This window comes from Quercus robur, chromosome 9 (assembly GCF_932294415.1).
Source record: "Quercus robur chromosome 9, dhQueRobu3.1, whole genome shotgun sequence".
In the NCBI taxonomy this organism is placed as follows: domain Eukaryota; kingdom Viridiplantae; phylum Streptophyta; class Magnoliopsida; order Fagales; family Fagaceae; genus Quercus; species Quercus robur.
The window spans coordinates 26,826,790-26,849,469 of NC_065542.1; the positions used below are offsets into that span (position 1 = coordinate 26,826,790).

Here is a 22,680-nt window from a genome sequence, read left to right on the forward strand (position 1 = left end):
TTTTGATGGAATAAGGATTATCGTTTCCTTCTTCTGATTGGCTGATAACATAAAGATTTCGTGGAGGCAATAACAAAATAGATTAAGCATTAAATATAAATAACATAGCTATATTACAAGCTTTTTCAACAAGATCCAGTAAATGGACAAGCTTTACCAAAAGATATATTGGAAATTTGGAACGGCCCTACTTGTAATCAAAATCCCAAAAAGAAAAAAGGTACCTTGTTAAGATTCACGTCAAAATCACCTACCACAAGCTTAGGCAAAATGTCCGAGTTTGAAGATTGGTTTACTTGTCATGCATATTCAGCCATGCGAAATATTGAAACTTTCAGCACAACATCCATCCTCTTGATCAACTCAAAGACGCATGCATCCCCCACCTTTATACCATTGTCTCTAACAAACGATTTCCATCCCTTGCCGATTCTCTTGGGTGAAGTTGAACCATTTTTGTAACAAAACTGGCAGGGCCACCATTTTCCACTAGAAGCCTGAAGCTTGACATGTTTTTTCCCACGAAGATACTTGTCACTTGTCAGAAAATCGGAATTGACATACTACACAAGAAAGAAGAATTGCAAATAAGCATATTTCAATGTGACTTCAAATACTTCAAGAGCTAATCTTGTACAATAAAGGCTCACCACAAAAGATTTATTTAAATTATTTGCCTGAATGACACGTATGAACAGTGACAACGCCACTCAGAGTCCAGGTGTTCCTAGGAACACCTGACTTGAAAAAAAAAAAAAATTATATATAATAATTTAAATTTTTTTATTTTTTTATCTTAAAAAAAAAAAAAATATATATATATATATATATAGGAACACCCTCAAGCCCTATTAGGGACACCCTCCAAATTTTTATGCCAAACAAATTTTGAACTAAATTCTTAAAAAAAAAAAAAAAAATTGTAGCAGAACAAGCCCAAAAAAAAAAGCCCAGCTTCGTTGAGTTACCATAAGGCATTGGTACTCCGTCAGTAAGCCAATAGAGGTAGAGACATGGTGGAAAGAGAGTGAGGTAGAGACATGGTGATGGCAGGAGCAGCTGGAGAAGAGTCTTGAAACCGGAGACCAGAGAGAGCTTGAAAAGTAAGAAGTGAAAAGTGGAAACTAAAGACAAAAAGAGATCTGTGAACTATCTGCATCAACAAGAACTGCTCACTCTTTGCTTTTGGGTTCCTAATCTAGTTTTAGCCCGTGTTTTAGACTTAGCCTTTATTACTACTTGTTTCCCTGTTTATCATTGTAGGATTATCCCCAACCCCTCTGACTTGTGAGATATTTTGGACTATATTGGGCTGTTTGAACTTTCTTGTAGGCCCCTTTCTTTGTTTAATGCATGTTTATTTAGTATCAAAAAAAAAAAAAAAAAAAAAGACACAAGAAGAGAGAGATCCGGATTTTTTTATTTTTAGTTTGAGTTGATGTTTTTATTTTGCGTGCAAGTCTCAAACTAAAGTGCAAGCAAGCTGTACACAACCTGCTTAGGGTTTAATGAGATGAAAAAGATAATAATTTTTGAAGATAGGTGGTAGATTTTCTACCAAGGAGAGAAAGACATGTTAGGCTAAAAAATTAATGAGAGAGACATGAGAAAAAATTAATGAAGCAACTAAACACCAATAATTAATAATTTAATTAATTAATACATTATAAAAGATAAAAAAATTAAATTATGTTAGACTAAATAATAATTAATAATTTAATAATTAATGAAACAACAATACAACAAATTATAGTTTATAAAAGACAAATAAATTTATGAAATAACTAAACAATAATAATTAATAATTTTATTAATGTAGGTACTCAAGAATTTTTGCCTTTGGCTTTGGTTTTTTTTGGCTTGATTGCCTTGCCTTACCTTACCTTAGCTTGAATTCTTTTTGTCCCACATTTTATTAACCAAACTAGTGGTACTCTATCTCCATTGGTCATCCCTTATAAGGTAGAAAGAGGAAGGCAATCTTTCCAATGTGGGATAAAAAGAATTCAAGCCAAGGTAAGGCAAGGTAATCAAGCCAAAAAAAGCCAAAGTCAAAGGCAAGAATTCTTGAGTACCTACAATTAATATTTCAAATGAACTTATAGTTTATTGTACAGGTACCTTTGTTCATTTCTTTTCTTTTCATTTTTTTTTTCCCTTTTAAGGCTTTTCGGTGTACATGATGCAAATTTGTTTTGGTTTTAAGAATTTTTTTTTTTTTTTTAGGCCAAATCTTGAATTTCGACCAGTATTTACCGAAACGTCCCGAAACACCCGAAATAGACCAAAATGACCCGAAATTTTTTCAAAGTGAAATAGGAACACCCTGGACAAAATTTATGGAGTCGCCACTACGTATGAAAGAAGGATTTTTTGGCTCGAACATTCTGGCTGATTGCAATGCCCTTTCTCTTCCTCCAGATAACACGGATCCTCCTATTGAATACATGGGAAAGTTTTCTATCACGATCAATTCTGTATCTACTTCATGTTTTACACAACTCTTGTTGAGTAGACATTTTAATTTCATTCAAATTGCCTTGCCTTTTCTTGTCCCCATTAAGATGGATACTTAATCTCGGTAGTAGTCCTATCAAACACAAGAACATGGAATTTTGAGTTCCCTCTGTATTTGAAGACTAAGAAGTACCCATAATTGATAGAATGATGTTCTACAAAATCCCGCCAACTACCACGAACCCAAATATTGTTGTTAGCCTTCTCCAACCTCACTTGCCAAATGCTACCATTAGGAACAATGAGTGTAGCAACATTGGAAAGTTTATCCCCATATTCCCTTACAAACTTTTCAGGGAACCTCTGCAGGAACAGAATTTAGTTACATTTTCGTAATTCCAATGTAAAATTAAATCAAGAAAACTATGCTTCCAAGGTTTACATCAATAGCTTCTGATCATCACATTAGTGAGCTTTGGAGCAATGCTACACAAAACAATAACTTAAATGATCAGGCTTTAGGCTTTTATCCTATTTCTAAGTTTACCAAATGTCCTTATTTTTTGCCTGATCAAATACTTAAATTGCCTGATGAAATCACTTAAAGAGTAATCTAATTAATCAAAATGAGAGAAACACATATTTCAACAATGATGCAGTTGTATGGAAAACATGTGATTTAGAGAAATTCTTAACCAGCCCATGTTTCATCATTTTTCCAACATCTTGAAATCATTGACCACCACTCTAGCTTTGCTTTGCGAGTTTGGCAACTTTGGTCAGCTATATTATAGAAAATTTAGCATAACATAATCAGTTGTTCTACAAATTAAAAATTAAAATCAGAACAATGCCTCCCGCATTCTTATCTTTTAACAACTGATGATGCCAGAAATTGTCAGTAAGTCACACAGTCCTCACGTGCTCAAGACAACACTTGTACAACACAGAACAAGAAGACCTTAAGAGAGTATTGGTGTGGTACCGGCCAAAGACCCTTCAAATGTTAAGTTAGAAAGCTTCTCACAACCCTAGAGTGCCAAAGTTGGGGTGAATTATGCGTACCTTGATTTCTGAGGGTTTTGGGTTTTTATAGTAGTGTAGTAGAACCGACATTTGTTTCTTGGCGAAGAAGGTGTTTCCTTGTGGGGAAGATCCTCACAAAATGTGCGTATATTGTGGGATTATTTCCATGTTGGGATTACCTCAACTAGGGTTAATCGTGGTGCGCAAGACATTTTCATGTAGGGTTTACCCACGTTGAGTGAGTGCCACGTGGCCTTGGTATCCGTCAGCCTTGGGTCCAAGAACCCGGAATCCGTCCATATAGAGGGACAATCCGTCTACTATGGAGAGAGGTCCATCCGTCATGTGGCCTATCTGTCCATCGTCCCATTTGCTGCCTTATCCCCGTCAGGCGTATTAAAAAGGATCCGTCATCCTTGACTTTTATCCACTTCAACGACAAAGGAGCAATTGTATCAATCCATTGCAAGAGGGGAAAAAAATAAATAATTAAATAAATTTTGAAGCAACAAACATATTATTAGCATATCTAATCACAAACATTTCATTTCCAAAAGTGTTTCTTACATTACAAAGCAGAGGACATTGACCAACAAGAATCAGGGAACTTAATTTCATAGTGGTTGCATACAAAAGCACAAGAAAAGAATCATAAGGCAACAAAGAACAACAGGGAAACAAAAAGAAGCAAGTGAATTTAGATCAACATAGCCAAAAGAAAAGAAAACAAACGAACATAGTAATTAATGTAGTACATTACCAGTTTCATGTCACGCATGGTGGATGAGAGTGTTATCTTGAAGAAGTGAGGGTCTGAACCTCAACGACCGGTGATTGTTCCAATTGGGTCCCACTCCTCTCCGGCGAGTGTTTGATTTAGGAGCTATATATGATTTTTCAGTGAATGAGGGGCCATTTGGTAACATTGTTCTAGTAACGTTATTTGTATTTTTTGTAAATATGTGTGGGTGAAAAAGTGTGTAAAAATGCATGTAATATTGTTTAAAAACTGAAAACATGTGTTTAAACACATGTACCAAATGGCCCCTAAGTGGTTGGTTTGTGTGGTGTAGATGAGCTTTTATGTATTGTATCTGTAAGCTGTACATTAGTAGACTAGACAAGACTCCATAGTAGTCCATACCCATGTGCATTTTTTCTCAAGTCTTTAGCTTTCTCAGTTTATGTCTCTATTCTATTAATATCATATCTATACAATTTCTTCACTATTTGTCATTGTCAAGTCTCCTTTTCTTTTTACAGGTGAGTGGTGACGTGGAAGACCACATTGTAGCACTGTTGGAAAGATACAAGATCTCACTCCCTGTTGGACCAATGAATTAGTTGGTACGAAACAGATCAGTAATTCTAGGACCACAGCATTTCATGCAACCTTTCTCGCAACTTTTTGACGTGGCTCACATACAAAAAAATGGTGAATGTGACAAATAGACCATCATAATATGCCATTTAAAATAGTTGTAAAAAAAAAAAAAACTATTTTGCATCTTTAAACACTATTTTATCAATTTATTTTACAACTCATCCTACATTCTAGTTTTTATTTTTACATATAACCCAATAAAATTATAAAAAAGTACTTTTCTCTCTCTCTTTCCTCCCATTATCTTTTTCTCTTCACACACAACCACAATTTTTTTTTTTTTACAACCTATGAATAGTAAGGCTTGTATATATGCAACCTTACTATTCATAGGTTGCAAATTTTTTTAAGTATAAAAACCCAAATGGAGTGGGTTTTTGCTGTCTTAGATTGTAAAATAGCAACTGGGTGGTGTAAAGTGCTCTAAAGTTGTTAATAGATATAAGAATTTCAAAGAAAACCACGAAATTTTGCCAATTCATTTTATGATCGAGGTATTAAAAAAACTTGAAAAATTTTACAAAATCATATTATCAAATTCTATTAGAGACATTTTGATTTAAATCTCATTTCTCTACTCTATTTTAACTTTCAAATTATTTTCAGGAGTCTTGATGTTTCCAACAAAAATGCCCAAGATTCATATCCTTACCAATGATATAGAGTGTAACGCCATTATTTAAACACTTGAGCACTTGAACACGCCAGTAGCCAAGTAAGTTTGAATTGATGATATGTTAATTGGAAGATTTTGTGGAAAATAAGTGATAGTAGCTTGCATTACTGGAGCACCATGGGTAAATCGAATCCAAAATTTTGTGTCCCTAAATTTGTTTTTATTTTCTTATAATTTCATAGTCAGGAAAAAGGGATTTGAACCTTAAATGTTTCAATTGGAACATTAGAAAGTGTCAATTGAGATACAAGCCTCATAGCGTGTCCCTAACATTACTCTTTGCATAAACAAAGTAAGAATTATTGCATTGAAATATTATTCCCATACTATCCTCACTACATCTCTCCTTAATGAAATAATTATACATTTCTTTTACTTTTTTTTTTTTTTTACAAATCTATACAATATCTAAAAGTTAAAACATATTATTTACTATTGTTTTGCTCCTATTAAGCCACATCATTGTAGCATTTTGGTCAATTTTAGTTCACTTTGGTCCATTTTGGTCCAATTCGTTCTATCTGGTCAAATTCTGTCCACTTCGGTCCATTCATTTAAGTTCAGTCCATTTGGTCTACTTGGGTCCAATTCGATCTTTTCAGTCCAATGCAGCCTAGTTCGGTCTAGTTCGAAGAATGAGAAATTGGAAATGTAAAAATTTTAGTTGTACCAAAAGAAATTAGGAAAATATAATGTATAATAACAATAATTAGAAGAATATGAATCAAATATATATTGTTTGTTCTGTTTAGACCCATTAAACCAGATTGTTTAACCTAATATATTAGTCAAGTGATTACTTAGATTAATTATTCAGATCTAGATTAAATAATAATAAATAATATCATGCAAAGTAGCGGAAAAGTAAATAATACCACGATATGATGACCCAGGAAAACCAATGAAACGAATCGTTTCAAGGTAAAAACTTGGGAAGAATTTAACCTGACCTATCCTTAAGGCAAAACAAATTCACTATAGAGAATTAAAGTTTTTACAATTAGATTTAGACCCCTAAATCTATTGCTACCTCAAGTAGTAATTTATTGACACAACCACGTGCAAACTTCGAATCTACAGACTTTCTTTTCTTGGACTTTGCTTTGCACAAACACCCACATTTGTGATTTTGAGATCTAACTCAAAAGTTTAGTAATACAAACTCTCCAATTTGTGACTCTAAGACTACTCTTGGAGGTTTAGATCATCAACAGTTGTTGATCTTATTGCAGCAACTTCAGATCTACCGGATCTAATGATATGAGAATAATTTTTGGTAGTAACTTTGATAGAGGAAGGCACAATACTTTTTAATATCTCAAAAGAGCACCTCCAAAGTCTCTAAAAGCTCTAAAAGCGTAGTCAGGGTTTTCTTTTATATACTAGTAGTATTTTACTTAAAACCTAATACGTTTAAGTAGAGTTTGGGCTGAAATAGAATTCTACAAAAATTTCATTTCTGAGATTTTCAATTGGTCAAACTTGTTTCTTGATCGGCTGAACCAGGCAATTTTTAAATTCTTTTTTCTACAGCTTATATATTCTTGAATTTTGATCTATCTCAACTTGAGCATTGTCTAATCAAACCTATAGACCTAGGAATCTATATTTAGACAAGTTTGTGCTCATAGTTTGTCAATTGTTCTAAACTTTTAGAACCTAACATATATATATATATATATATATCAATTTATAACACTAAAAATAATAAAATTATATATTTGTAAAAATAGAGAGATATAAATTATTTTTAAAAATTATTTAATTTTAGGGACAACAAATTATCTACAATAAAATTTAGAGAATAAATTATATATTAAACTACGTCTCAAAATAATTATATAAAAAAAAAATGATGAATAGAAATATTCTTGGTCTTCGGTAGAAAGGCCTCAAGGAACAAGAAATGAAAGAATTTGTTCCTTAATCAATTTACATGTATTCTATATTAATTCGAGGCACATCAAGTCTCTTTCCTTTTGATTTTGCTCCTAATTTCTCCAACCTCATATTTCAATAAGTCTAAAGGCACCCTAAAATTGACAATGATTTCACACATGTACAGTGACAAATTGTTAATAATAAATAATAAAGTAACAAGTCCAATCTGAAAATTAATAATAAATGGCCAACTTAACACGGGTAAAATTTGTTTTCAAAAGTTTTATCAGATCCAGAGTAGATCTACTAATCCATCCATTTATCTAAAATTGTGACAATGACCCTCGTACACGTGCAACCTCAGAGTTCAGAAATCTTTTTTTTAGCACCATAATTTCTCTACAAATTTAATGTTCCTCGTCTATTTTGCACTCTCATATATATTACGTGCTCCACAGTCCACATCAAGGTTGTCAAAATCAGGATCCTATGTAAGATCGTTGAAGGTATGTGGGATCGTGAATCGTAGGATCGGATCGTGGATCGTAAGATCCTACATTATTTAAGGAAAAAACAAAAAATACATATTGGTATGTTAAATAATCACATAAATTATACATTCATTGATATAATTACAATACATCATTACATCCATTTGCAAGCATCATTTAAAGAGGCCAAAAACCTCAAAATGTGACACTCTATTGGGATATTTTTTATTTGAGTCCAACTGACACTCTCTCTATATTAGAGTGGAAAAACTTGGTCTATTGGGATTTTATTTTTCATTTTGGTCCAACTGAGCCTTCTATCAAGTTAAAGAAGATTATAAGAAATCAAAATTGTTTAGGATCGTCAAAATCATGCGATCCTGAACGATCGCTAAGATCCTTGAAAGATCTAGATCGTTTTGAGCAGGTGGAATCGTAAAATCGTAGGATCGTAAGATCCAGATCGGGATTTTGACAACCATGGTCCACATACCTTCTCAAAGCTTGTTAGAACAACATATATTTGGTTGGCAGTAGATTTCTGCATCATCCACATTATATTGGATTGTGCATTAGATTGCTGAAAGCAACAATAATTTCCCTTTGACTGTAAATCCATGAAATTTCACCATCTAATTTTTTGCAACACTGAGCTACGGCTCCATTGCACTTTCTTTAAATTGGTATGTTTGGAATAACCAAATAAGGATTCTATTTGCTTTATCTGATAGACTAATTCCTCAAAGATTTTATGCATAATTCCCAGCCTTCCACAGTCTTAAGTGGAGGAAATTACAAAATAGCTTAATAACATTAGTTTGGTATTACAAACATTTTCAACAAGTTCTAGTCAATGGACAAACTTTACCAAAAGGTCTTGGCATTAAGGTACATAGCCCTACTAGTAACCAAAATCCCAAAAAGAAAATAGGTACCATGTTAAGTTTCACGTCAAAATCACCTACCACAAGTTTAGGCAAGTTGTCCAACTTTGAGGGCTGATTTACTTGTCATCCATATTCAGCCATGCGAAAGATTGAAACTTTCAGCACAACATTCACCCTGCTGATCAACTCAAAGACACATACATCCCCTACCTTTATACCATTGTCTCTAACAAATGATTTCCATCCATTGCCGATTGTCTGAGGTGTAGCTGAACCATCTCTGAAACGAAACTGGCAGGGCCAGCGTTTTCCACTAGAAGCCTGAAGCTTGACAGAAATTTTCCGTTGAACATACTTTTTTGCAAATTCGGTGGTGACATACTGCACAAGAAAGTAGAATTGTAAATAAGAATATTGGAAAGTGACTTTTAAAATACTTCAAGAGCTAATCTTGTATACAATAAAGGCTCACCACATAAGACAATTTTAAATTATATGCCTGAATGACGCGGATGAAAGAAGGATTTTTTGGCTTGAACATTCTGGCTGCTTGCAATGCCCTTTCTCTTCCTCCAGATGACACAGATCTTCTTGTTGAAGACATGGGAGAGTTTTCTATAATAATCAATTCTGTATCTACCTCATGTTTTACACACAACTCTCGTGAAGTAGACATTTCATTTTCATTCAAATTGCCCTGCCTTTTCTTATCCCTATTAGATGGATACTCAATCTCAGTAGCGGTCATATCAAACACAAGAACATGGAATTTTGAGTTCCCCTTGTATTTGAAGACTAAGAAATACCCATAATCGATAGAATGATAATCTACAAAATCCCGCCAACCGCCACAAAACCAAATATTATTGTTAGCCTTCTCCAATCTTACTTGCCAAATGCTACCATTAGGAGCAGTGAGTGTAGCAACACTGGAGAGTTTATTCCCATATTCCCTTACAAACTTTTCAGGCAGCCTCTGCGGGTACAAAATTAGTCACATTTTCTTAATATCAATATAAAATGAAATCAAGAAAACTGTGCTTCCAAGGTTTACATCAATGACTTCTGATCATCACAATTGCAACATTAGGGAGCTTTGTAGCAATGCTATACCAAACTAATAACTTGAATGAAATATTTTAGAGGCTTTTAGGCTTTTTCCTTATTTCTAAGTAAACTAAATATCCTTGTGACAATATGTTCTGTGAGAATAAACTTTCCTTGTGATAGGTCAAGAAACTTGGTTCTTTAAATGAAAAAAAAAAAAAAAAAAATCCTAACCATCGTAATATTTCAAATTATACAGACAAAATATTGGAAACAACAACATATCTAAGTCTAACGGGAGGCATTTCATTTCCTAAGGTATTTTTTAGGTTACAAAGCAGAGGACATTGTCTAACAAAAGCACAAGAATCACATGTAGCAACAAAGAACAGCAGGAAATAAAAAGCAAGTGATTTCAGATAAACTTGCCAAAATAGAAAACAATACATTACCAGTTTCATATCACGCATGGTGGAAGGCAGTATTATCTTGAAAAAATATGAGTGTCTACGCCTCGATGGCCGGTGATGGTCCCAATTAGGCCCCACTCTACTCCGGCAAGTCCTTGCTTTAGGAGCCATATGATTTTTCTGTGAAAGAGTATTTGGTCTTTGTGGTTTGGATAAGTCTCAGAGCCTGTATGACTGTATGTATGTATTGTATCTATAAGTAGTACACTAGTAGTAGATTTCAGTTTTTTGTGCTCTGTCTCTGTATACGACACCTACTTGTCATTTGTCAAGTCTCCAGTGCTTTTTTGGTGGTGACATAGAAGAACACTCGAGTGCAGTAGTGTTGGGATGATGCAAGCAGGATCTCAATCCCTGTTGAACCAGACCAGTTGATATATCAGTATAGGTACGAAATAGATATAATATTTTATCAAGAAAACCACGAAATGTTGACTAAAAAATGTTTACAAATTCATATCATCTACTATTTTCACAACGAAGAGGTTCTGGGTTGAAATCTCACATCTTCTTCTACTATAATTATCAAATTACTCTTAATAATACAATATATAAATATTTGAATGATTTTTATTTATAAATAACACATTAATTAAACACAAACGCCTAATATCAACTCAGTTTTTTTTTTTTTTTTCCAACCTTTTACATAATTATTATAACGAATTAGCAATTAGTGCCTTTAATCATAGCTTTTACAAAAACAATTGTAAAAAAAAAAAAAAAAAAAAAAAAAAAAAAAAAAAAATTATGCCGATACCGGACTGTACCGGCCTCACCGGAGAAAATCGGGTGTTCGGGCCGGTAAAGAAAAAACCAGAAAAACATACCACTAAAAAAGAAAAAAGCCAAGAAAATGTTATCGCCACCGCTTTCAGCCTTGCAACCTTCTCTGTTTCTTCTTCTTGCAGTACTGTTTTAGTTTTACAGCCTTCTTCTCACCCTTACTTCTTCTGCTTCTCCTCTGTTTTACATGTTTTTCTTGTGGGTGTACTGAAGATCTGGCTGGAAGCCATGCCAAGTTTATTTCCTTCTTGTTTAGTACGCTGACCAGTGCTCTTCTCAATGCAAAAGTTAAAAAAAAAATATATATATATATATATATATATATATTATATGTTAATAGTGAGTTTCTAGGACACGTGGTTGATGGGAGGGTGTTAAGTTAAGAGTCTGAAAAAAGCTTTGGGTTTTGCCTTTTTCAATGTGAATGGCAGCCACAGTCTTTTTGAAATTTAAAATTTATGCTTTTTTTCTCTATTTTTTTAGTTGATTGAATTGTACTCATGATATGACATTTCCGCTTGTTGTTCAAGAATTAAGCCTTCATTTTATTTTTATATATTTTTCATTATAAATCTACATTTATTTTAGGAGTTAATCCAAGGTAAAAAAAAAAAAAAAAAATCTATATATGTACCTGAATATCTATATTATTATTATAATTTTACAATTATAATGTTGGGTTGGATTAGAATGTAATATTTTATATATATATATAATTAGCAATAATCCCGAAACGATATACTAGTATTTGATATCGTAATATTTTGTACCTATGATCAAATCTAAACAACTTCCAGTAGGATATTGACTCTTTTGGTTAAACTACCTTCAATATGAAATGCATGCAAATGATTAACCAATTCCATATTACTTGGATATTTATAAAACCACTGGAGCAAAATAAAGTAATATAAATAGTAGAAAAGAATGCAACCCTTACGATGTATTATCAAAGATAAAAACCTAAAAATCAGGTAGAATGAAACTTCCATTAGTAAATAGTTGTAATACAAGATATACAATAAGCTTTCGAAGCCTAAAGCTATCCTAGTACTTAAGCTCTCTAGGCTTCTTCTAGCAATCAACTTCTTCAAGTTCTTTCTTCAACTACTCTCTAAAAAATGCATATTGAGCCGCCAACCTCAAGCCACCAAGCATCCTTGGATTTTTGGTATTGCTCCAAATAATTCCAAGTTCCAATAAACTCTTAAACACTTAAGAATGGTTTGATAATGATGGATACAATCTCCTCTCATTGATATGTCAATGGTGAGAGAGAAGAAGAAGAGAGAAAATGACAAATGCATGCATAGATCTCTTGATGGGAAGCGGTACATGAGATATGGATTAATTGAATTGAGCAGTCCAAAGAATAAGAATAAAGGCTACTTCTTTTTTTGCCACATTTCCTTCACAAGTACAACTTGCATTTTGTGGGAGCAAAATTAGCGCTCTTCATAGCACCAATCACCAGGGCTTAAGTATGTACATCTATTCAATCAAAGTATGTACATAATTTTGATGAACCGAAAACTTTATTAGAGAGGAAGAAAAAAACTACAACACCCTACTGGACTCTCCTAAAATAACAAAAGAGAAATAGTCCAAGCCAAAACCACAGCCAAAAAAATTACAAGATAAACACCATTTAGCTAAGATGTGGGCTGCCTGATTACATAGCCTAGGAACCCACAAAACAGAAACATTACCAGAGAGAGATAGTAAGGACCTCAAATTAGAACGAAGAGACTTGATTCTCCAAGGAGGGGGCACTGCCATATTCGAAAGAAGCTGGACAACAACTTAAGAATTAGACTCCACAAGGACAGAGTCGCCACCCAGAGTAGGCGCTAAGGAAATCGCCCATCTAATTGCTTCTACTTCAGCTTGGAGAGGGAGGGTGGTGTTCACTTTCTTGGAGCCAACAAACACCACCTCCCCTCTCCAGTCTCTCACAACAACAGCGATGGCAGAGAAACGAGGACCCACTGCTACGTCAACATTTATTTTTATGTCCAACCTTGAGGGAGGAATCCAAACCTGAGGAGGGGCTGAAACCATATGTCTTGAGGTGGAGGCTCTTGATTTTTTATGTTCAACGAAGAGGCTAGAAATCCTGGACGCAACTCCATCAAAATTAAGCACAACATTTTCAAAGAGGGATCGATTTCTCAGCTTCCAAATAACATCACAAAGGATGGCACCAAATAGCAAAAAATCTTCTCTTAGACTAGGATTCAGATTGTCCACAAAAGGAGGAGAAATGAGTAAACAGATAAAATTCGAAGTGGACTTGAACACAATGGCTTCCATCCTTAACCCCCACTGACTTTGAAACCAGATAGCTTTAGCAATAGTACAAACAGTAAAGAGGTGAAGGGATGACTCATCTGTCAAACTGCACAACGGACAACCTCTATCTATGTTTTCATTAAATTTACCGATTACCTCTTTAGAAGGCAACACGTTGGCAGCAATTCTCCATAAAAGCATCTTAAGACAATCATGCAACTTGGTTTTCCATATTTGATCCCTAATAGCATCAATGTTTGAGGGGGGCGAGTTTGCCCTGCACAGCCAATAAGCAGACTTGGCTGAAAAAGTTCCTGAGTTTGTTACCGTCTAAGACCAACTATCCTCAGTTTGGTTAATTGGGATAGGGATTTTCAGAATAAGATTAACCACTGGCTCTTCGAAGAAATATTTCAATTTGGATATATCCCATTTACTGTGATCCGAGGAAAAGAGCTGAGACACAATTAAGGCCAGGTCTGGATTAACATCAACCTTAGGGGGAGGGATGAAGCCTGGGAGATCGGGGATCCAAGGATCAGACCATATTCGAATAGAGTCCCCACTGCCTAATATAATGCACGCTGCCTTAGAGATGAGGTGCTTAATACCTAATAAGCTTTTCCAAAATGGGGAAGCATGGCCAGAATAGGAATGAGTCAGCTAGTTATTACGAATCTTGTATTTCGCCCTCAACACATTAACACAGAGACAATCTTTTCCTGTTAAAATCCACCAGCCAAATTTGGAGAGGAGAGTTTGGTTGAAGTCCTAGAGATTCTTGAAACCCAAGCCTCCCTCCTTTTGGGGCCAACAAATAGATGACTAAGACATTGGTGTCCAGTAAGAACCCAACTTAGATTTAGGATTCCACCAAAATCTACGAATTGATGCATCAAGTTGATCACAAAGACCTTTAGGGAGCTGGATGGCAGACATAGCGTAGGCTGGGATGGCTTGGGCCACCAATTTGATAAGAGTTGCTCTGCCAGACCAAGACAAATTTTTTCTTTTCCATCCACTAAGTTTGCTATCCAATTTTTCTTTTATGTTTCGAAAATCTTGATTCCTGCTCTTAGAGAGAAAGAGAGGAACACCAAGGTAGGTGGTGTTATGGGACAGAATATTAATGCACCAACTACATCTCACTTGATTGATAAATTAAGGGCTCACCCCTTTAGAGGGGAAACAACCAGATTTTTCCTTGTTAATTAACTAACCCGACCAAGAACAATACTTCTCCAGGCATACTTTGAGGGTGGCTAGCCCAAAGGACTTTGCCTTGCAAAATAAAATGATATCATCAACATAACACAGCTTAGAAATGGGAGGAGCAATATTAGAAACTTTAACACCAGATAGTTTCTTTTGGGCAACTAGGGATGGCAATTTTAGCCCGACCCGCGGGTACCCGATCCGACCCGACCCGACCCTAATGGGCCGGGTTTTACCTGGTCCGATTAAGAATAGGGTCGAGTATGGGTTTTTTTTAAAAAAACCCAAAGCGGGTTCAGGTCGAGTTCGGGTTTTATCAAAAAACCCGAGACCCGGCCCGGTTAAAAACCCGGTACCCTAAAATTACAAAAATACCCTATATATATATATATATTCCTATATTTTGGATCCCCCATTTCTTCACTCTTCAGCAGCAACTCACGCCGACACTCACACTCCCTCAGTCTTCACTCCTCACCTCAGTCCCAGCAAATCGAAGACGGAGAAGTCACGTGTGCTCTCCTCTCCGATTTGGTCAAGCCAGTTTTCACTTTCTCAAACCTGAATAAAAACGGCGACAGCTTCAGTACAGTTTTTATCGAGACCGACGCCGATCAGTTCACGCTGGTTTTCGCCAACTGTTTCGGGAACCAGCTCAAGGTTTCGATGGATGTGAGATCGGCGATGTACAATCTCGACGGGAAGAGTCAATGGCGTGACTATCTCTCCGTCGGAAAAACGATTTTGCCTAGGGTTTACTTCTTGTTATCCTTGGGCTATTTCTTCCTCGCCGAGCTTTGGATCTCCGTTTTGTACAAGAAGCAATTGACCATGTTCCGCATCCATTTCTTTATGCTCACGGTTTTGATTTTCAAAGCTTTGAATCTCCTTTGTGAAGCCGAAGACAAATCGTACATCAAGCGCACCGGTAGCGCTCACGGTTGGGACGTGTTGTTCTATATCTTCAGTTTCTTGAAAGGAATTACGCTCTTCACGCTGATCGTTTTGATTAGAACTGGATGGTCGTTTTTGAAGCCGTATTTGCAAGATAAGGAGAAGAAGGTTTTGATGATTGTATTCCTTTACAGGTTGTGGCGAATATAGCTCAGGTCGCAAATAAATTTGGGCTTAATTTTTTTTTTTTTGGTTGGGCCACGAATTAGGCCCAATTCCTAAACGGGGCCCAGTTGGGGTGGGTCCGGCCCCGGGAAAAAACCCGGTATCCTAAACAGGCCGGGTCCGGGCCACGAGTCTTGCCCCATGGGTCGGGTCCGGGTATGGAAGAACTCTGCCTGAACCCGACCCGTTGCCATTCCTATGGGCAATTTCCCTGTTTATAAGCCTCAGGAGAACTTCACTACCCAGAATAAACAGATATGGCGATATAGGGTCTCCTTGTCTAAGACTCCGGGAGGGGGAGAAACTTGGACATTGACCTTCATTTAATAGAAGTGAAAATTCAATTGAAGATAGGCATTGATGAATGAGATAAGCAAAGGTGCTGCTGAAACCAAAGGCTCTAAGAACCGCCATCAGAAAACTCCATTCCATTCTATTGTAGGCTTTTTAGAAGTCTAGTTTGATTCCAAGGTAGCCCTTCTTCTTCATTGTGTGTTTGAAACTGTGCACAATCTCATGAGCCAAAACCACATTTTCGTTAATCCATCTATTAGGAACAAAGGCCACTTGGATCGAATCCACCATTTTGTTTAAGAGAGGTCTCAATCTATTAACAATGATTTTCAATATCACCTTGTAACACACATTACATAGACCAATAAGACAAAAATGATTAAAATTATGCACACCTTTCTTTTTTGGAATAAGGGAGATGAAGGTTTTGTTGAAATCTTTCAAAAGCCAGCCATTACGAAAGAAGCTTTGGATAGCAAGAACTAGTTGGTCACCCGCAGTGTCCCAATAATGCTTATAAAATAGAGCTGGGAAGCCATCTGGACTTAGTGCTTTAAGGGCTTTCATCCTGAACACCACTTTTTAAATCTCATCTCTAGAGGACTCTACACAGCTCTAGATTTTCTTGGTTAGAAACACAAGGTTGAATGAGATTTTTGAGGTTCTCAGGGAATTGGGGTTGACTAGAATGATAAGAATGGAGAAGTTTTCCAAAAAATATCTTTGGATATCCTCCCGGTCTCTAATCCACGACCCATCATCCAACTTAATCTCTAAAATGCAATTCCTTCACCTCTTGATGATGGTTGAAAGATGGAAAAATCTAGAATTATGATCCTCCTCTTTAACCCACAGCTCTTTAGAATTCTGTTGTAATCGTAGGTCTTCTCTGGCTAGCCAGTCATCTAGCTCTAAATTTAGAGAGGCTTCAAGGTTCAAGTTCTCTCTTGAAGGAGCAGCTTGTTGAATCATCAAAATTTTGTCTTGGAGTGCTTTAATTTTTTCTTTTGTATTTCCAAAATTTTCCTTATTCCACCACAAGAGATCACGACAAGTCACTGGAAGTTTTTTAGCTAGTTTGAAGCCATGAGAGCCCTCCACCCGAGTCTGCCAAGCATTTTCCACCACCCATCTACTTCCCTTCTCCTTGGTCCACATAGCTTCGAAACGAAATGGGAGAGATAACTCCTCAGTATCTAAATGAGTGTCAAGCATAATCGGATTATGGTCTGAATTGGAATTGCACAAGTGTTTGACCCCAGCCTTGAGGAATAAGGTCTGCTACTCTTGATCACACAAACATTGGTCCAATCTTTCTTTATATTGGCCAAACTTTACCTTCTATTAGACCAAGTGAAGGAAGGACCAATAAATCCAAGATCAATAGCACCCGTATTCATCATGAAATCTCTAAGGCAATTCACAGAGCTTTCTGCCACTACTCGACCACCACATTCCTCTTTCGCCCGCTTGATGCAGTCAAGATCCCCAATCACAACCCAAGGCCCTGAGAAAGAGGAGACCATGCTCTTTAGCAACTCTCATAATTTTTTCCTTTTGGACCTTTGGAATGGACCATATATGGCAAAAAGAAGCCATGGGGCTTTGGGAGGTTCCGAATAAACAAGAGCAACTATCATATTCTTATCAAAGAAAACTACTTCTAGCTCAACACCAAGTCTCCAAAAAAGGGCAAGACCACCAGATCTCCCTTTAGAGTCAACACACCATGAGTCTACAAACTTTAATCTATCGTAAATCTTATTTATCTTTGGAGATTTTATCTTAGTTTCTGAGAGGAAAACTATGTCCTGATTAGAATCTCGGATTAACTCCTTAAGAGTTTTAACTGTCGGAACTCTACCTGCACCCCAACAATTCCATGCAATAGTCCTCATGGCGAGGTGGGGGGCATGGTAAGGCCCGCCTCCTCGGCAATCAAAGATACGCATGAAGAAGAAGTAGAAAAAGAGCAGAGAGATGAAGAGGAACCATCCTTACAGTATTTCAATTTCTGAGCTCGAGAAATTGCCTTTGCTCTGGCTAGCGCTTTGAGGGATTTTTTCCTGTGAAGGTTGGAGTGTTTAGGTAAAGGAGGGGAAGGAGTATGAGTGAGCTTGGGCGAGATATGGGTGAAGGTGTGTTTTGATTTTTTGGGTGAGGTATATGAGGGCTCTAAAGGGCTTAAGTGATTGGACTTTCTTTTGGATCCTAGCAACGGATGTGGAGGTGGGCTATTCTTATTTGGAGGTTGGGAGGTGGATATTTTTGAGATAGTGGATTTTGTAGATGATGGGCCAGCTCTCTTGTGATTGGGAGAGCCCAAAAGATTACAGTCTAGGCTCAAACGAGAGAGTTGGGATGTAACTAGAGTGGGGTTGGGATTGAGACTTACCAAGAATTTTGACAGGACATCAGTTGCCTTTTCCAAGTAAGTCCCATCATTCTGATGGAGGGTCACCATCCTACACTGCTCAGGGACCTCCACGGGTTCATCTCTCATGCAACGTTCCTCTCTCGTAATCATTGCATCCTAAGAGTCCTTGGCTGTTTGGATCCAACTAGACTGGTTTTGTGGGATAGAGGACCTTGAGGCTGAGGGTGTGGCCTCCACTGCTAGTTGGTTTGGGTTGAGAAAATTATCCAGATTAATACCTGGTTGAAATTCATCATTATCTGCTTTTAACCATTTCCCAAAGAAACCAAAGTTCTAGACACCCGTATCCTGACAATTGCGGTGATCATGGCCTAGCAAACCACAACCAAAACAAAAATTCCCCAATTTTTCAAACTTAAAAGGGATCCACAGTACAAGAAGATGATCCCTTTCCAAAGGAAAACCTGGGACTAAAGGGCATCTAATGTCCATTTCGATCTGTCCTCTAATACTTTTTCTCCAAATACTTGACCCAAGGCCAACCAAATCTGTATCCGACGCTTTGCCCGCTATGCTACCAATTTTAAGCACATTGTCCTTACTTCTTTTGTTGAGCGGAAGGCCATGGATTTGAATCCAGAACTCAGTGGTGGAAAAATCAACTTCTGACACACTAATATCAGAGTAGAAACGTTTTAGGATTAAATGATCGCCCTTGATTGTCCAGGGTCTTCTATCCCAAGCACGTCTCACGTTTGCCTCATGTTAAGGCAAACATAAATACGTTCTTATCTACTATAGTCACCTCTATATCATTTATCACATTCCAAGCTTTCACCAATATTTCTTTGACTAAACTCCTTGGAAAGGATTTGTTGGATAGAATCTTACCAATCAGAAGCTTCTTTGAATTTTTACTAGAGGATGGGACCACCTCTAGATTGATCTTACCTTTAAGCCAGTTGAGTTTGGCCGCTTGTGAAGTTATTGTGTCAACCGAATCTTCTGCCATGACAGTAAAGATCCGACTAAAAGGAAAAGTACGGTGGGGTAAACAAATTAGGGATGAATTTTCATGGGAATTAGAGAGCAGGAAGGTAGCAACAAAAGGGGTTAGAGTAAATCCCAAAGCTTCACTGGGAAGATAGGAACACTCACAAGGGGAAAACAAGCTTCACTAGGAAGACACGAGAGGCACAAGGCCCATTTATAATTTGCCACATAATTAAGCTAACAAAAACAACTTAACAAATACAAATTTTAAACAAGCTTTCAAGTTATTGTATAAAACGGATAAAGTTTTTCTCATTATTCCAAAGGAATTAATGTCATATCCCGTCCTATTTGTGACTAATTTTTTTTTTTTTTTAAGTTCTCAGAAAAATTTATTTATTTTTTTAAAAGTAATATGTGACTAATTATTTACTAATCAATTATATGTATTTTTAATTACATGATTGTTTAATTATTTATAAACGATGAACACAATTATTAAGATAGCTAACTTATAATCCTATTTGTTTCTCAAAAGATACAAAAAAAAAAAAAAAATTAGAATCCTTGAATATACACGGACTACACAGATGCAAATAAGAACAACGAGGCCGTGCCCTTTGCGACAGCTAATTCCAATATTAATGTTGGAGCACGAGTTACAATCAGGAGTTGTGCTGGCCATCCTGGGTTTGGCTATGGGATGTGGGCTTGAAAAAAGCCCAAATTCATTATGGACCCGCGGTAAAAAACAAAAGGCTGCCTATATGTCATATACATAAGAATAATCACAGTTAACTGCGAACGTAGGGTAATATATATATATATATATATATATATATATATATATAGAGATGGGTTCAAGTTACACCTTTTTAAAACCGTAGATTTTTAAGTGATCTAACGGCTAAAAAAAATATCATTAAAAACCATTGATTTCCACTTCATTCATAATTAATACTAGCATTTTCTCTCTTTCCTTATTTATTGATTTTTGCTTGATTAAAGGGTCCACTGCCATTTTTAACAACTTGCATTTCTATACTTGAAAAAAAAAAAACTATACGAAACAAAAAACTGAAGTGGTGGCTTGAGTGAAGTTAATGACTCGCTGAAGTGGGTTCTTGCTTGAGCGAGCCACAATAAACAAAGGAGTGAAATCTCGAGTTGAAGGAAAACGTAACTTATAATGTAGCTTGGTTGAACAGAATTACTTTTTGCTTGAACGAGATTCTTCCAACGGAATACCATGGAGAAGCTTCAAGACAATTTTCGGACCAAGAATTCAAATTGCAATATTGTCACGGATATTTGCCAATCCAAATTCTATCAGTTTCAAATTAAACCATATATAGATTCAAAAGTTTAAAATTAAACCCTGATGTTTATGATTGTTACAAATTAAAACTTATAGATTTTTTAGTTTCAAATTGAACCTGTACTCTTAAAATCTTCCATATATATATACACAGGAATCATAATCCACTAGCAGTAGAGCATCAAAACCCCTATCACTACATCAAGAACACGTTGACATTTTCTGCACCGATTTCTTTGCTTTGTAAACTGCCTCCTACAAGTGAAAAACCAGATGAAACTTTCAGAATACCCCAAAAATGGTCCAGCGTTGAGATCTTTGTAAGCCCAGGATTTCGATTTTAAATCAAACCCAAAGATAGTCACAGTGGATAAATTCCTTGCCTCCCGAAATACGATGGATGCCCAATAGGCCTTAGTACCAAACCACAACTACGACTCTTCCACATGGAATAGTTGAGTTAACCAATACTGGATATTGAAACCAAGTTTCCCATGTAGAAGACATAGCATTGTATTTTAAAAAATCAGGATCGTTTTTACATTTATTAGTAATATCAACCACCACAATCTCGTGTTTGTCTTCCTCCAACTCCAAATGAGCGTAAATAATACATTCGAACTTGCTGGTATAAGAGGGTGGGTTTGGTAGGCTTTCCCAGGTTTCCAAAATATGGGGTCATAAACCTCCATCCATCCACGGCCAGAGGAACTATTAAACTGTTGAGAAATACCTCATGGCTTTGGAAGATTTTAAGGAAAAATCTCTGCAAGTTGTTAAAAATGGCCATATGCTTTTTAATTAAGTGGAAAACAATAAATAAGAAGAGAGAGAAAATAGTAGTATTAATTATGAATGAGGTAAAAATCAATAGCATTTAATGATATTTTTTTTAGCCGTTAGATCTTTTATGAATCTACGGTGTAAAAAAGGTGTAACTTTATAAAAGTTACACTAGGTGTAACTTGAACCCATCTCATATATATATATATTTCAGTTAACTTAATTAGTAAAACTCTTTATTCTTAAATAAGAAATTTGAAATTTGAACTCTACTTAAATAAAAAACAGATTAATATCTTATTCTAATAATAAAAATTAATTATCATGAAGTGGAAGATATAGGTTAAAATCATAGGTAAAAGAATTCTCCATTAAAAAAAAAATGTTTCCTTAAAATTTGAGTCTTGGTAAATAAATTTTAACTAAATGGTCATGAGTTAAAGCTTCCTCATATTTAAATTTTAATGTGGTTAAAAATTGCCTCTTTTTTATTTACTTCTTTTAGTATGGGGAAACGTTTTATTATATATCAAAGAAATAATTTTATATCCTCTGTCAAACCAGTGACTAAAATAGAAAGTAGAGTTTCATATATAGGCATGACTACTAAGGTTTTGCAATTTCATTTGAAATGGAGGTGCCTGCTATAGTATGCAAACATGGGGGAATAATGTGATAGTTCTTAAAATATGCAATTTAGGAGCATGCATTTTGGATTTGTGTAAAGTCAATTGGTTAATGTATTCAATATTATAAAAAAAAAGATTAGAGGAACACATCAATACGGAAAATGGTAATGTGGCTGATGATTTGGTCCATTTTGGTCTACTTTAATCAATTTCAGTCTATTTTGATCTATTTCGGTCCACTATAGTCAATTCAGTCTAGTTCGGTTCATTCCGATGCACTTATGAGAAATAAAACAAGTTTTGGTTGAGACTACCTATTCTAAATTTGAATTTATTAAAAAATATAGATGAAAAAGTGTTATTATTATTTTTAATAATTTAATTGAATGATTTGTTGTATTATCTTTCTTTATATATATTTTTTCCTCCCTTAGCTAATATTAGTAGTTTAGTTTTTGAGTGAATTACACAATTTTGGTGTTTTGGTTAATAGATTTCTAGTTCTGGTAGAAGACTTATTTTGCACACAAAGTATGATTGGGCTTGGGCTTATCT

General features: G+C 35.7%; 3 protein-coding genes across 3 annotated transcripts; 1 reads left to right on the top strand and 2 right to left on the bottom strand.

Moving 5' to 3' along the window:
- Positions 1 to 191: 191 nt before the first annotated feature.
- Positions 192 to 11,377, bottom strand: LOC126700898 (B3 domain-containing transcription factor VRN1-like). The gene is made up of 8 exons (XM_050399064.1): positions 11,150 to 11,377; positions 10,302 to 10,673; positions 9,275 to 9,778; positions 8,929 to 9,183; positions 8,409 to 8,522; positions 2,701 to 2,820; positions 969 to 1,124; positions 192 to 563 (listed from the first exon to the last, which is right to left on the bottom strand). The coding sequence occupies exons 2-8, from the start codon at positions 10,428 to 10,430 to the stop codon at positions 300 to 302; spliced, it is 1,542 nt and encodes a 513-aa protein (XP_050255021.1). The 5' UTR covers positions 10,431 to 10,673; positions 11,150 to 11,377; the 3' UTR covers positions 192 to 299.
- A 1,531-nt stretch (positions 11,378 to 12,908) lies between these two features.
- Positions 12,909 to 13,598, bottom strand: LOC126700899 (uncharacterized). Its single transcript, XM_050399065.1, has one exon. The coding sequence runs from the start codon at positions 13,596 to 13,598 to the stop codon at positions 12,909 to 12,911; it is 690 nt and encodes a 229-aa protein (XP_050255022.1).
- A 307-nt stretch (positions 13,599 to 13,905) lies between these two features.
- Positions 13,906 to 15,716, top strand: LOC126700900 (protein CANDIDATE G-PROTEIN COUPLED RECEPTOR 7-like). Its single transcript, XM_050399066.1, has 2 exons — positions 13,906 to 13,997; positions 15,047 to 15,716. The coding sequence occupies exons 1-2, from the start codon at positions 13,906 to 13,908 to the stop codon at positions 15,714 to 15,716; spliced, it is 762 nt and encodes a 253-aa protein (XP_050255023.1).
- Positions 15,717 to 22,680: the final 6,964 nt, after the last annotated feature.

Coding starts and splice junctions, on each gene's coding strand:
- LOC126700899 (XM_050399065.1), bottom strand. CDS start 13,598: ATGCTTTTATGGAGAATTGCTGCCAACGTGTTGCCTTCTAAAGAGGTA.
- LOC126700898 (XM_050399064.1), bottom strand. CDS start 10,430: ATGGCTCCTAAAGCAAGGACTTGCCGGAGTAGAGTGGGGCCTAATTGG. Junction 2,821..8,408: donor TTCTAACAAGCTTTGAGAAG/GTATGTGGACCA, acceptor CTGTTCCTGCAG/AGGTTCCCTGAAAAGTTTGT. Junction 564..968: donor CGGAGTACCAATGCCTTATG/GTAACTCAACGA, acceptor TTTCTTGTGTAG/TATGTCAATTCCGATTTTCT.
- LOC126700900 (XM_050399066.1), top strand. CDS start 13,906: ATGAAGCCTGGGAGATCGGGGATCCAAGGATCAGACCATATTCGAATA. Junction 13,998..15,046: donor CACGCTGCCTTAGAGATGAG/GTGCTTAATACC, acceptor ACTCTTCAGCAG/CAACTCACGCCGACACTCAC.